This window comes from Motacilla alba, chromosome 3 (genome assembly GCF_015832195.1).
Source record: "Motacilla alba alba isolate MOTALB_02 chromosome 3, Motacilla_alba_V1.0_pri, whole genome shotgun sequence".
Lineage (NCBI taxonomy): Eukaryota > Metazoa > Chordata > Aves > Passeriformes > Motacillidae > Motacilla > Motacilla alba.
In genome coordinates, this window is record NC_052018.1 from 107824843 (window position 1) to 107840713 (window position 15871).

Below are 15871 nucleotides of genomic sequence, written 5' to 3' on the forward strand. Positions count from 1 at the left end.
ACTTTTTAATAGTACCACAGACTAAAATGTCAGATGCTGCAGATACGTGAGCCTTGATGATCCATTCTAGGAGCTTGACTCTGGTTTCATATTATCAAGAAAAAAAAAATTGTCACTTTCATTTTACACTGATGCCCATATTGTTTCAAAAAGCCTTGTAAGGCTTGAGTTTGGCTTGTCCAGCTTCACTGTTACTGCATCAGCTTCTGTGGGGTCTTAGAAAAGGGAGACAAAATGACTCTTGTAGCTTTAACTGTTGAAAAATTAATGGCTAAATAGTGTAATTGCTTATTAACATGAGAGCAAGGTCCTGCTTTTGGGGATCACCGAACAGTTTCAGAACACATTAGACTATTGAACATAGTTTCTGTTGAACCTTTGAGGAATTCTCCACACATTATTGTAACTCTTATTAGTTCCAAACCATTAGATGCCTTCTCGTGATCCAGTTTATGATGTATGCAGGAACTGATGGCTCTTTAAAGCTGGAAGGGAGCAGTATGAGTGCAAGGACCTAAACTTAACAACAAAATCAGAGTATAGTTGTGGAGCCTGTATTGAAAGATAAAGTAAATGAAAAGATTCATTTACCATGTGTCTTTGCAAGGCTTCTGAGACTGACTCAAGTTTCTGTATAAGGCAGAGGTCTTGTGAGAGGAGTTTTTGATTTGGGGTCAGTTTCTGTGTCTGAAGTCCCAAAGTATGATTAGCCTTTACTGTCAGCTGGAAAGTTGTTGATGTGCGAAGTTAATGTTGCACACAAAATTCTTGAGCTGAGAAAGAGTCGAATGGCAGCTTGAGTGGGAATTACAGCAGAAACTGGACACTTCTTACACTGGCTGGTGGCAGCTACCAATCAGTCCTGGGTCACAGAAGTATCTTCTGCTGTAGGTGGGACAAATCTGATTAAAAGATGGCAGTGGGGATGAAGTGCTAGGAAAAATCCAAGGGATTGCAATCAGTTTGCCATAAGTGTGCAACAAGTGTGTGTGGTGGGGCTACAGAATGTGTGTGGGAAGGGGGTCTCTAGCAGGAATATGTTAATAAAACAGAAAATTATGCATTTCTGAATTTTCAAGCAGAACCATTTTCAGTATGATACAAATTTTTGAGTCCCGAGGGTGATTTTAGGTCCCAAGCTGGTTTTACTACCTGTATAGTGTCAAAGTAAGAAATAAAGGGTTTACTAATTTATTCATTTTCATGGAGAAGAGCTCAGTTTGATACCAACTCCTTGTTCAGCCCCATCTGCAGCCACAGAATGCTCTGAAGGCATAAGGATCACTTCTGTGATTCCCCATAGAGTGAAAGAGGAGGGAAGGTGACTTGAATGACTTTCCTTTGGGAAATGTGTAGAAAGAAAAGAAATTTATTGATCTAACTTCTCATATAATTGTCTCCAGTTTTATCTCTGTGGTCCTTTTCTGTAGTTTAGCCACTTCTGAAAGACAGAAAGATTCCATACTTGTTGAAGGCCTACAGAAGACATTTACTTCTCCTTTCTACACATTAGCCAAAATTGTGTAGTTTAGGTAACAATATCATATCTGAATCTGCTTTTCCTGCACATTTTCTGGAACTACTAAATCAATAGTTTAGTTTTTCGGCTGATGGCATTGTGCATCAGGATGGTTTATTTTTCTGTGGTGGTGGTTTGTTTCTTCTGGAAATCCATTTTCCAGTTTGGAATCCATGTAGAAATAGTCAAGGGAATAGTCAAGGCAGAAAAAAAACCTTTCTCAAGAAATACATCCTCTTCCAGAGTATCCTTAGTGATATAACTTGACATGTGTCTGGCATGTCTGCATTTCTAGTCTGAGTAGAAACCTGTCCTAACAAAATGAAGCCAAATATCTTCCCATAGAGTACCCCCAGTGGGCTGCAGAAAATTGCCTGGGAATGTCATTCCAAGCTCAAAGGTCAGAGTGTGTGGTTCAGGTCAGGAAACCTTCTGCTTTCCCTGCTTTTTCTTGATCAAGATCTACAGGCATTCCAAAGAGAATAATTTGATTTTGTAGGATTTATAAACAGGTCTGTTTTCATTAGAAGTGAGGTTTGACTCATGTCTTGTGCTGTTACTGTTCATTATGTCTGTCATTATCAGCACTGTGTATCTGAATGCTAAGGGAGCAGGGGAGCTTCCTCAGAACAATATTCAGTCTGAGCAGAGTCAATCATATTTTAATTTCCACTAGAAAATGCCCTGGTGTCATGGGTTTGCCTGCACTATTGTGATACTTCTCTCTAGTGCTCTATGAAAAATACAGTAAAACCATGGGTTTGACTTTATTTATGCCATTTGAATGTTGCTGCCTCCTTAAACTGAACAACTATTCAGGGCATTTTTATTGCTTTAAGTTTTCTTGGTTTTTCTTAACTTTGCAGCCTTTTTCCACATCCGACATTCAAATACTGCGTGCAAGAAAATGAGATGTACTTAGAAGTTCTAGCTGTAGGTAAATTATGCCCTCATGCATAAGCTTGGATAAATCTGTTCATGCCCTGTATTTGCATTTAGGTTTAAAGAAGAAGCCAGAATCAATAGCAAGTAACTCAGAAGATGAAGACGAAGTTGAAAAACAGAAGGTAAAGTGATGTAAAATGTTGCATTGCACGAATTCTGCAAGTGTTGGGTATGTGTTTGTGAGTGAAACTGCATAATTTCATAGGATGGCAGTAGAATAAAACTATACAATTTTAATAGTGAGAGCTTTTGGAACAAAAACTGCCAAGAAGAAGTTTGTGTGTTGGGCAGTGCCAATTTCTTATTATTTAACATCAGTATTGTATGAAACATTCGTGAGTTCATACCTTGTCCTGTCTATTTTTGTCCTTGAAGATTGACTTATTTGCTATTTTGTGTTTTCTTTTCATCCTTTCTCAGAACAAGTTAACTAAAGGAATTACTTAAATCCAGAAATGTTAGTTTTTATTTTGCTGTATGAATATCGGTATTAAATTGTATCCATTAGTTATTTCTGAGCTGTGGTGTACAATTTTCAGGTGAGATTATTTCTCTGTTTGAAAACTGAATGTGCATATTTGCATTCATTTTATATCTAATGAGAAGGAAATCAAATTGTATTAATACTAAACCTCAAAATGTTAAAAGAATGTTTTTATGGACGAAATAATACTGCCCTAATGACCCTATTTCAACTTCTTTAAATAAATGTAGACTCATACAGGCTTTATTAATGAGATGCTGATTTTTTTCATAGAAAAGTTTCATTGTATACACGGACTTTCTTATTTTGTAACAGGCTGAAATGGCCCTGCTGATGATGGATGATGAGGATGACACCAGAAAACATTTTAATTATAAAAAGATTGTAGAACAACACAATTTGAGCAAGAAGAAAAAGAAACTTCTTATGAAAAGGAAAGAATTACTAGAAGATGACTTCCAGGTAATTGTGTAGTTCTTGACTTTGTGACTGGAGCAGTTCCAGGAATCTCATGAGCTGTGACTTGTGAAGCAGTTCATGTTTTATTAGGCTTAAAAGCTTTGCTGTCATGGGAAAAGTTTACCTAAAATAAATGCTTCTTTACTCCTTTCAGGTTAATGTTGCTGATACAAGATTCCAAGCCATGTTTACTTCTCCCCTGTTTAATTTGGATCCTTCAGATCCAAATTTCAAAAAGACAAAAGCAGTAGAAAAGATCCTGGAAGAGAAAGCTCGCCGGAGAGAAGAAAAGGAGCAAGATATGAAGGAGGCAAACAAGGGCCTGGAGAAGAAGATGGCAAAGAAAGGAGAGGTTGCCAAGAAAGCCATAGATCCTGCCCTATCAATGCTAATAAAGTCTGTCAAACATAAAACCGAAGAGTTTCAGGCACGGAAAAAGCAGAAATTCAAATAACTGAACTTTGATTTTACTCAGCCTTTACTTTGGTCCAAGCCCTGCTAACTGGAGACATCTGTTAAAGTTACTGTGGCTTGCTCTAATTCCTGTCCACCTAAAATGTCCTGAAAATTCATTTAACTCTGTTGGAGAATCGTGTTCAGAGTAATAATCACTCTTTTCTTATGCCACAACAAACACGGTTTTGCACATATGTAAGGAAATGATGGTTTTGGGGTGGTTTGGTTTGTATCATGTCATCTCTTAAAAATCATAGAAGCGCTGAAGATGGCTAAAAACATCATAATTATGGGTTTATCTCTAAATAATAAAAACTGTTCTGCAGAGGTTTATTGCTGAAACTAAGTGGTTTTAAAGTTTTTAATCCCACAGAAGTCTGTAAAACATACCTGTCCTGATAAAGAAGGTAATAATATAACTACAAATGGAAGAAATTTTGTATACGAGTTTTTTTGTAGATTTTTAAAAGATTGCATAAATGCTTTATTAATTTCTTCTTTAAATACATGAAGGTCATAGAACTAATACATGGAAATATTGCCATTTAGAAGTGTTTCATTAACATACTTTGGAAATAAATATTTTAAATTGGCCCAAAAGAATTTTGCGTACTTGCTGTGTTTTTTTCTTTCACACCTAAATGAAATTACATCAAAATAAACTTTTTGCTATTGTTATTACATTTCCATGAATATAATACTTATACAAAGTCTTCCAACGTTGCAAGTGTTAAAGAAAAGGGGGGGTGGGGAGGGGGAAAGGAAAAAAATCAAAGGCAGATCTAGATGATACAATTTTAGAAAACATGTTTGGCCATGTTAGTGTTGGTGATGAAGATATCAAAGGTGCAGGGAGAATACAGTAAGTAGAAAATGATCACTCTTCCCTGGAGTGTGGCCACTGGTTAAGGTTTGGTGTGAGTTGGGGTGTTGGGATTTTTTAAAAGGTTTGCTGTATCTGTTGTTACCTGAACAGATGCTTCTCTTTAAGCTCTAATCTGACAGGAAAATACCATGTTAAGGGAAGCAGTCTTCATTATTCTGTGTTTTGGTGTCTCAGTGCTCAACTCTACAAAACAACTGTTTTGTCAGCAGGGTATTAATTGTCATTTATTTTAATGAAATAAAAGCCACAGCCTTTATGCTCCACAGAAGTTCATCTGTCTCATGGATGGATGATCGCCTCAGTCCAAAAGAGGAGACTGGGCACTTCCATGAACATCCCAAGTGTTGGCAGGGAACAATTCTGTGCTCTGTAGGCCCTCTGTGGAGGAGTAGCAATGCTTCACAGGGTGGTGGCCATACAGCTACTGCAAGATTTGTGTAGTACAATCAAAACAGGTGTAGCAGACCACTTAAAAGGAATATGAATCTTTCACTTAAGTTATCTGCTTTTCTTAAGAAGCCCAAAATTCACCTTTGATAGCAAAGCAAGTTACCTTGGTAAACAAAGATGATTTTGTCAGAATAAGTGCTTTGTTTTTACTGTGAGTTACATTTTTTGAAAGACAGAAGGTACAAAATACAGAAAAAGGGTAACAGTAATGAATTTAGTTGTGTATTAAGATGTAGTTTTAAAATGCAAATTCTGTCCTAAGATAAACCTGCACTGATTTTTGTATTGATCTCAACTTCACCAAAACGTGAATTTGCTGATAGAGCTCATGAGCTTGTCTGAGGGATGAGAATGGATTTTTTTTCCTCATTTTGTATCTTGAAGATCAGACCTTCCCCAGTAAGAGAATGATTCTGCTAACTATTCTCAAATTATAGTGAACTTAGGAATCCTGAAGTCTCTCTGTTGCAATGGGATCAGTAGCACAGAATTTGAAGAGCAGGATGCTGTCAAGACTGTGCTACTGAAATCACATCATAGCCTGAGTGCAGTAAGCTCTGGTTTGGGCTAAATCATTAGCTATGGAGAGCTGCAGAGAGCAGCCATGCAGGTCAAAATCTGTAACAATAATGAGATGCTCTAACCTGTGGAGAAAGCCTAGTTCTGGAATTACTTGGTCGCCAACTTGACCTGTTTTGCCAAAACATGTATTTTTAAATTGTCGTATTTAAACCTTCACCCTACTTCGTGGGCATGAAGAAAAATGTTCTCTGATTCTGAAAACCACTTTTCTTGGCTTCCTGATTTCCTCTAGCTGTCATTGTGAGATGACTGCCCTACCTACTGCAGTGGCCAGTATGTCCCCAGCACACATTTAACTCACTTGTCAAGGAATAAAGACAAAACCTTGCAGGGATTTACTACTTGTGGTTATTTTGGCAACAAGTGATAAATGCATTTTTGAAGTTGCATTTCTCAAAAGTCTCGTATCTTATGATTTGGCCCCCCTGAAAAGCTGGCTGACAGATCACAATCACACTGAGTTAGAGCTCTCTGAGCTGCAGTGGAGTGAGTGTTGGAAATAATCACGGGTGGGTGTTGAGCAGCAGGGAGTATGTGGAACACTCAGCAGACAGGTCCAGGATGCTAGAGTATTTTCCTCATCTGAACTAGCTCATTATCTGGAAAAAACCCATTATTTTACTGGCTGGAAGTCAAAGAAAGGGCCTTTTCATATGGAGAGGAAGCAACAAGCATGCCTGGAGAAGACTGCAGGCTTATTTATGCTACCTGCAAGGATCAGCTGGTCTTTCAGGGGGATTGATGATGTGGTCTTTGAGTGGATTGATTCCAGCCTTCAGTTTCTATTCTCTTTCATGCCATCATCCAGATAACAGTTCCTGTTTGGATTTACTGGTGCATTCAGCTTCTTTTTCTGTTGACTGTAGGAGCTGCAAAGCTCCTAACTGAAGCTGGAATGGTTCATACAGGGCTGCATTTCTACGTGCTTGGCTTTTTGTGGTTTTTTTTTTCCTCTTTTCCTCATGGCCAGTTTCCAGACAAATTCTTCATTAAAGCATTAAAGTTGTCTTTAATTGGTTTTTTAAGGGCGTCCTCTCACCTGGGTTAAAAGGGATAGAAAAGAGATAGAAAAGGGATGTGTCTCCTCTTCTACTGCCTCTTCCCAGCATCTTTGTCCTTAACAGGTATCTGAAAGCACTGAAACCTGCCAAACCAAAGGTTCAGGTATTTCTTGCCTGGAACATATTTTGTGAAACCTCACTGAAGTCTAAGGACTTCAATAGACAATTTTACCCAGACTAAATTAAAGGAGCAGATAAGCTCTTTATCATCTTAGGAAGTAAAACCAGTAGATTGTGCTTCAAAAGACAAAGTGCAAGAAGAAATGTAAAATAATCAACAAGAAATCAAAAAAAAAAAAACAAACCCAACCCACAGGCTTTAAAACACAGCTGGAATCTTTGTAAAAGGAATAAAGAAAACCTTTCACTTCAAACCTGGACGCTGAGGAACAATTTAGAGAACGAAATCACCTTTTTATTGGAGTAGCAACACAAATCTACATAAGAGTAAGGACCAGAAAATAGGAAAAAAACCCCAAGAAATATTTGGCCAGCTTGAAAACTGTGACCAACAGCAGAGGGCAAGTAAAAGTATCAAAAAACAGGTGAAAACAGACATGTGGATTTGAAATGGTACAGGACCAAACACTGACATGGTTTTAGTTTCCCCCTAAAGAACAAAGGGCTCTGTGATACTGTCTATTTATCAGTATGACAGCCCTACCTTTGCAATTTCAACCCTTTGCCAACTTCAAGGAGATCTTACAGTCAGGTCAAGTCAAAATATGGGAGTCAGACACGAGTTGCCTCTTTCTTAGCCCCAGATGTAACAGCTGGACACAGAAAGGGAAAATGGGAGGCAGAGGGTGCACGGGACCTTACACAGAACAGAGAGGTAAATCATAAGGTCAAATCAAAGCTGCCTTGCTGGTGGCCAATGCTGTGCATTGAAGATGGGCTGCAGCCAGAAGGCAAGTGCGTTGCAACACTTCCACAGCACTGTGAAAAACGGAGCTCAAGATAAAGAATTTTTGTAAAGTTTAAAAAAAGGTTGAAATAAGAGACAAAAGCCCAGCTGTGGGGTGCTCCTGGCAGACAGCCAAAGAACACGGTGGTATATCCTGACAGTGTTATCTTTATACAGTTACATTGCTGAGGTACATGCATATTCATGTGCTTCATACATTACTTAAGCATTCTTTCGACCTTTCTGATGTTTTAGGAACTCCTTTGTTTGGCTTCTTCACACTCCATCTTATCTGCATGATATCCTGGGTGTGTCAGGTCGATATATTTTATTTCTCCTTGTGTCTCCGTCCTGCTGTTTCACATCCTCTGGTAAGGATTTAGTATGTCCTCCTTAAATTTAACATGGTATTCTCTAATTGTCCTCTGGTGCTCTGGTTTGTGTCAGGGTTATCTTATCACTTGGAGGATTCAGTCACTGGAAAGGGCAACACCACGATCACTTTACACCAGTTGTTTGGTTACATAGAGGTATTTTAACACCTAGTGTTAAATAAATGTAAATACAATAGAAAGAAATATATAAATAAAATCAAATAAAAATAAATAAAATATAAATAATTATAAATAAATATAAATAAAAATAGCTAAGGCCTATAAGATAGTATTTTCACCTCAGTACTATTTCTATAAACTATGCAGGATGTACTTAAAGATTTTGTTATACAGACAAACAGCTAAATAAAGGTATACATGATATTATATCTGAATACTTATGATCAGTGCAAAAACTAATATATATATATTAGTTATATATATATTAGTTATATATATTAGTTATATATATATAAGTTATATATATTATATATATATTTTATATATATATATATATATATATATATATAATGCGAAAGCCAATATCACGTTGCAGTCCTTTTTTTTAACAACACCTTCCTTTTCTCTCAAATCAGTCTGTCCTACCTCAAATTGCCATCTGAGAAGAAAAAAAGTACTTTGAGGAATCTCCTTGGTTCAGTTCAGGGCTGTCAAGAATAACAAGGGCATGAAATAAAACAAAAAAAAAAAAAAAGGCAACTTGGATTTGGACCTCAGGTTAAAATCTGTGAAAGAAAGCCAAAGATTTCCTGAGGGTTTGTGGAGTGCATGTTATTTCCTTGTACTTTTGTCCAACAGAATAGGAAGCACCTGGTAATGTGGAAGACAAAAGCTGCTCTCCAAAAGCCACATAATTTTGTGTGCCAAAAATTTGTGTTGAAATAGATTTGCATTTGTTCCTGACATATTTTGCGTTGTTAAAAAAAAATGTAAGGCTGGTCTTTGAAAAAAGAAGTCAATGATACAAAAGTGGAAGCACATTTTTATTGGGAAAAAAGCCATAGAAAGGTTTTCTGTGACTATTAGGCAGGCCAGGAAGGAGCCTTCTGAATTCCTGGGGGAGATCCTGTGTAGGGCAATGAGGATGTGATGGAGATGGAATAAAGTCTGGGGGTGAAAAAGTTAGTTTCCAGATGTCCCTATCCACAGCAGGGGGGATTGGATTAGGTGTTCTTTAAAAGCTCCATCCAGCCCAAACCATTCCATGGTTCTATGATTCTTCGTGTGGCTCTCACCAGTACTGTGCAAGTTCCTGCTGTTTAATACACAGTCTAACCTGTGCTCACCACAAACATGAAAGCAAATGACACTTGATGATGGCAAAAAGCCTAAACAATCTGTTACTTCTCATCATTTGCTATGAAATGGATTTTGGCTAGTGAATGAAATTGGTGTTATTAGAAAGTCCTATGGTAAGCGCAGAAATATAATTTTTCAGAATTCCCTTTAAAAACTCAAGTCGGCGGGCGAGGTCCTGCCGGCTGCCAGCTGGGAATGAAGTCCAGAACCCAAGGAGCAGCTCAGGGCCCTGATGACAGCGCCATGAGGCAGCCCGTGCACAGGCTCTCCGTGTGACATCACGGGCCAGGATGAAATTGGTGTTATTAGGAAGTCCCAGAGTAAGTGATGCAGAATCATTTGTCAAATTCCCTTTAAAATCTTAAGTCTGACGGGTGAGCTCCTGTCGGCTGACACAAAGCTCGCTGCCCTCGGGGCAGCTCAGGGCCCTGAGGGCAGCGCCATGAGGTGGCCGCGCACAGGCTCTCCATGTAACATCACAGGCCACAGTGGGTGATGTCACGGGCTGGAATGAAACTGGTGTTATTAGAAAGTCCTATGGTAAGTACTGCAGATATATAATTTGTCAAAATTCCCTTTAAAATCTTAAGTCTGACGGGTGAGCTCCCGCCGGCTGGACACAAAGCTCGCTGCCCTCGGGGCAGCTCAGGGCCCTGAGGGCAGCGCCATGAGGCGGCCGCGCACAGGCTCTCCATGTAACATCACAGGCCACAGTGGGTGACGTCACGGGCTGGAATGAAATTGCTGTAATTAGAAAGTCCTATAGAAAGTACTGCAGATATATAATTTGTCAAAATTCCCTTTAAAATCTCAAGTCTGGCGGGCGAGCTCCTGCTGGCTGCTGGCTGGCAATGAAGTCCAAAACCCTCGGGGCAGCGCCGGGCCCTGAAGGCAGCGCCATGAGGCAGCCCGCACACAGGATCTCCCTGTGACATCACGGGCCAGGATGAAATTGGTGTTATTAGGCAGTCCCATAGTAAGTGCTGCAGAATTATTTGTCAAAATTCTCTCTAAAAACTCAAGTCTGACGGGTGAGCTCCCGCCGGCTGGCAACGAAGCCCACGGCCCACGGGGCAGCTCAGGGCCCTGAGGGCAGCGCCATGAGGCGGCCGCGCACAGGGTCTCTGCGTGACGTCACGGGGCGCAGCGGGTGACGTCATGGGCCAGAATGAAATTGGTGCTATTAGGATAACAAGTGCTGCAGAAATATAATTTGCCAAAATTCCCTTTAAAAACTCAAGTCTGGCGGGCAAGCTCCCGCCGGCTGCCGACTGGGAACAAAGGCCAGGGGCCATGAGGGCAGGGCCGTGAGGTGGCCATGTGCAGGCTCTCCGCGTGACATCATGGGCCGCTGTGGGTGATGTCACGGGCCGCTGCAGGTGACATCACGGGCCAGGTGGCATCTCAGGGCTGCTCGGTCCGCCCCTGTCAGGCGTCGCTGTGAAAGCTGAACCCACTGGGGAACAAACCCTGCCGCGCTGCTGCTGCTGCTGCTGCTGCCACACAGACACCGGAGCATGGGCCTTGTCCGGCCCTGCGCTGCCATCGCTCCACGGCTGCTCCCTGCTGGCTTCGGGCTCTGCGGGGTCCCCCGGGCTGGAGGGGGCTGCAGGCAGCCGGGCGGCTCCTGCGGCCTCGCTGTGACCCTCACGTGTGTTTGTGTTTCTGCCGGCGCCTGATTAGCATTCGGAGATACTTTTGCAGTGCAGTCAGGGCTTTGGGCAGCTTCCCGGTTGAAGGAGACCAGGTTGCTCAGAGCTCCATCCATCCTGGCCTTGAACGCTTCCAGGGATGGGGCATCCACAGCTTGTGTGGGCAGCCTGTGACAGTGCCTCACCACCTTCACAGCTCAGAACTTCCTCCTAATATCTAATCTGATCCTACTCTCTCTCAGTTTGAAGCCATTCCCCCTTGTTCTGTCACTCCAGGCCCTTGGGAATAGTCCTTCACCGTCTTTCTTGTAGGCTGCCTTCAGGTACTGGGAGGTCACCCCTGAGCCTTCTCTTCTCCAGGCTGGACAACCTCAAATCACTCAGCCTTTCCTCGAAGAAAGCTGCTCCTCCCTCTGATCATCTTAGTGGCTTCTTCTGGCCTCACTCCAACAGCTCCATGTCTTTCCTGTGCTGGCCACCCCAGCTCTGCACACAGCCCTGCAGGTGGGATCACACCAGAGTGGGGGCAGAGGGGTAGAATCCCCTCCTTCCCCTGCTGCCCACAGGGCTTTGGATACAGCCCAGAACAGGGATGCTTTCTGGGCTGCCAGAGCACATTTCCACTTCATGTCCAGCCTCTCATACACCAGAACCCCCAAGTCCTTAAATCATTTTTGTTCATGTTCTTCAGGAGTCACATTGCTGTGCATTCCTCCACTACTGTTTCATTAGCTATACAGATGTAGAGCAGCAAACTGTATGAAACTGATAAACACTAGAAGTTTGGAAGTGAAAGGATGGGTCCAATGGGATCTTACAAAGTGGAAGCAGCAGTTTTCTAAATGAAATGTAAATGGACATCAATAATATTTTGAGACGGAAGTGATTTGAGCAAATTGCCCTGATGAGGAAGAAGTGTTATGAGATAAGCGTTATGAGATTATTGAGATAAGCCAGCCATATGTAAAAATACATATATCCTGAGACACAAATATATGCGAAGGCCTAACTAGGAATCTCAGTCTGGACTTATGCTCCTAATTAGTGTTTAAGTGGCATCTCCATCTTAATTTTCAAATGCAAGGGCAGAGTGAGACAAAGCAGCCACACTGTGGCCTGGCCTTGCTTTGACATTCCCAGCCTCTGGCTGCCAGGCAACAGCCTTGTGACATCGCAGCTGATGCCACCACCTTGCACTGGTGGGCACTGCTCTGCTCAGCCCAGCTCGGGCTCAGGGCCAGGGATCGCAGCTCCTCGGGCAGCTGTGCCATGCCCCGCCCGGGGCTCTCCCTGCTCCTGGGGCTCTGCGTGGCCTTGCTGCTCGCCAGCACGCCCGGAGCTCGCAGCTGTCCCGCCAGGAGCGCGGCCCGGCTGCCCGTGCCAGCCCGGGACGTGCGGCAGCCGCGCTCCGGCACGGGCGGTGCCAGCCTGTGGCCCGAGCAGCTGCACTGCTGCACCTTCTTAGCCCTGGCCCTGCTGCTCGCCGCGCTCTGCCTGGGCTGCGGCCTCCGCAGAAAAGCCGAGAGGCAGCGGAGAGAGGTGAGCGACGGGCACAGGCAGGTGGCATGGTGCCAGGGGGCCGCAGCTACAGGTGCGTAGGGTGACGAGGAGTGCCAGCCCCTGTGGAGAGGAAAGCCTGGGCAGGCACCAGGGATCCTCTGCCTCTTCCCCAGCCCCGAGCCCAGAAGCAGAGGTGGGGCTCAGCCCCTTCCTGCCAGGAGGAAACAAGGACAGGCTGAGCCACCAGAACAAGACCCTGCCCAACATCCTCTCCACACAACCTGCAGCCTGGGGCAGCCCAGCCGGGCCCCAGATTGCCCAGCAGAGCTCAAGGGGGCCCAGCCCCTGCAGCCCCTCTGCCCCTGTCATCGCGCTCCCTGCCCTGTGTCTCCCAGGAGAAGAGCTGGGCACGCTCAGCCTGGCCAAGGACCTGCTGCCTGGCTGACTGCTCCCCCCTCAACGACGAGCTGATCGGCCGCCAGAAGGAAAACTCTGCCTCCATCAAGAGCTTCCTGAGGCACCTGCGCCACCGCTGCCTGCAGGGGGACACGCTGCAGAGGGGAAGGAACAAGACCGTGTGGAGCGACTTAGACGAGGAGGCAGCGCTTTTCTCTGACTGAGAAAACAACACCTGCTGGGCAAATGGAGCAATACACTGCAAGATCACTCATACAGATTTTATTGTTATTAAAATAGTTTATTTAGAAAGACACCTTTTATTAGCAGTGAATGAGTTCATTGTCAGAGACGTACCATAGAAGTCTTATTTTCAAAAATTCTAGTTTGGCTGAAGCTGGTGATTTTCTGCCAGCTTGTTTGCAGAGAATGAATGATTCTGTTCACTGTTACAGAAACCAGTGCAATAACTACATACTGGGCTTACTCCTAGGAGAACAAAACTCAGGAGTTAAAATCTACTTCATCTAGAGGGGTCAGGATAATCTTTTGTATAATATATATCCTTTCACTTCTGATGCGCAGCTTGAGCAAGAGATTAAGTGAATTCTGCAAACAGAACAACTTTGCCTTGATGTAATAAAAGCTTTAGAGTTTCAACTTTAAAAGGCTGAGCTTTGCAAATGAGAATCTGAGGTGTCAGCTAAAATAAATTTACAAGATAAGTAAATCTATAAGGACATCTGGACTCATTTCATGGTTCTGCGAAGAAGAGGAGCAACGGGCTGGAAGTGTGGAGGCACTTTGGGAACACTGGACCGTGTGGACTGGGATAATGAAGTGTCTCACACATACACAGCTGGTTTGCAGGACTGATGATAGTGACCATCAGAGAAGGTATCATGGAAATGGGATTCATACACAGCTGCCCTTGATCCTGGAAAGGCAGCTTCAGTCAACAACGTGCTTTCTACACCACCTCTACAACAAAGTGGACAGAAATTAATAAAAACCTATTATCTCTAGCAGAACACAATAGTTAAAATGCTCATTGAAGCAGAAGGATGTAAAATATCTGATTGTTGTGAGAATTTCCTAGCAAGTCTATTATGAAATATATGTATTTTTAATCAATAAAGTTAGTTTTGAGCAGCTGTTAGAAGTCACATATGTAGATATATATGTATCCTACACATCGATATGTGTATATTGTGTTTTGCATTATATATGTATTATATGTAAGATGCTCTGTTACATATATGTGTGGTGATATGATACATATGTATATTGTACATTAATATATGCATATTGCATGATATATACCTACACTGTATGTTGATATAGACGTATATATAGATGTATTGAATATAGATGTATTGAATATTGGATGATATATATGTACATGATACATATATATGAAATGATGATACATAGATATGAAATATATAAATATATAATTATAAATATAGATGTAAATATATAAATATTTATTAGATGTAAACATATAAATATGTAAATATTAGATGTAAATACATCTTTATTATATATAAATATTAATTATAATAACATATAAATTATAATATATAATTATAACATTATATATTTATATGTAATCTATATAATTTTTATATTTTATAAATATATAATGATAAACATAGATGTATTGAATATTGGATGATATATATGTATATTGATAAACTGTATCTGCACATTGATAGAAATCTGTGCATTGATATACTATATGGATATGTACCATATTTATATATTTGTTCACTGCATATCGTATTATATATATATAGATATGATATCTATGTACATTGCATAGACATAGAGGTCCATTACATATTCTATGAAATGTGTATTGATAATATATCGATACGATATATACGCATATTGATATGACATAGATGCATATCACCCCGTGGCTCACGGTATCAACACCGGAGGTTACCATGCACCCCCCGGAGGCACAGCTGGCACCTGCGGGGCCGCGCTGCTTTGCCCGGAGGCCGCGCCCGGGATCGTGCAGCGGGATCGGAGCGGGGAGCGCCGTCCGGCCCGGGCCCCGCCCCGCCCGCCCCGCGCGCCATTGGCCCCGCGGAACGCCAATCACCGGTGCCGCCACTTCCGGCCGCGGGGCGCGGCCCGGCCAATGGGCGCGGCGCGGGGGCGGGACGCCTCACGCTCACCGGGGCAACGGGCGGCCGAGCGGGCGGTCCCGGATGGCGGCGGTGCAGGGTGAGTGCGGCGCCGCCGCGGGGCTGCCCGGACCCGCTGTTCCCGCCTTTCCCGGCACGGCCTCTCCCGCGCCTCCTGCCCGCCGGGCTGCGCGGGCCGGGAGCGGGGCTGGGGCGGGCCGCGCCGCGAGGCGGCCGCGCGCGCGGGTTCGGGCGGTCCGCGCGTCCGCGGGCGGGGGCTGCCCCGGTGACGTCACTGCCAGCGTGACGTCACGGGCTGGGCGGCGGGAGCGGCGCCGCCGGGATCGGGATCGGGATCGGGATCGGGATGGGGATCGGGATCGGGATCGGGATGGAGGCGTGGGAGCGGCGGAACCCCGGGCGCTCTGCAGGGGCTGCCTCGCCCCGACCCTCGCGCGTGTTCGTGTTCTCCCAGCGCCCGTTGAGGAGTCCGAGTTAGTTTTGCAGTGCAGCCTGGGCTGTTTTGGTGAAATTGGCTGTTTTGGTCAAATCGTTTTGGTTGCTGTTCCCCAGCAGTCACGCTGGTGTGTGTTCTTCCACCGTTCCTGCCGCTGTACGGATGGGGAGCAGGAATTGTGTAGCGAGGAGGAATGAAGTGGTGGAAGTATGACAGCCCAGGAGGGAGAACTGATAAATCCTACAGAGGCTTGGAAGGGAAAAGTTGGGTCCAGTGGGAGCTTAA

General features: G+C 43.5%; 2 protein-coding genes across 8 annotated transcripts in view; both read left to right on the forward strand.

Moving 5' to 3' along the window:
• ESF1 (ESF1 nucleolar pre-rRNA processing protein homolog) overlaps window positions 1–4463 on the forward strand; it is a 30141-nt gene extending 25678 nt beyond the window's left edge. For all 4 annotated transcript variants that reach the window (XM_038132692.1, XM_038132694.1, XM_038132695.1 and 1 more), the window contains exons 12-14: window positions 2519–2586; window positions 3264–3410; window positions 3562–4463. In XM_038132692.1, the coding sequence (XP_037988620.1) occupies window positions 2519–2586; window positions 3264–3410; window positions 3562–3861 (515 nt within the window). In that variant the 3' untranslated portion in view covers window positions 3862–4463. The remainder of the gene's footprint in view (window positions 1–2518; window positions 2587–3263; window positions 3411–3561) is intronic.
• Window positions 4464–15119: 10656 nt separating this feature from the next.
• TASP1 (taspase 1) overlaps window positions 15120–15871 on the forward strand; it is a 77232-nt gene continuing 76480 nt past the window's right edge. For all 4 annotated transcript variants that reach the window (XM_038131872.1, XM_038131873.1, XM_038131871.1 and 1 more), the window contains exon 1: window positions 15120–15229. The gene's annotated coding sequence lies outside the window, so the exon portion shown is untranslated. The remainder of the gene's footprint in view (window positions 15230–15871) is intronic.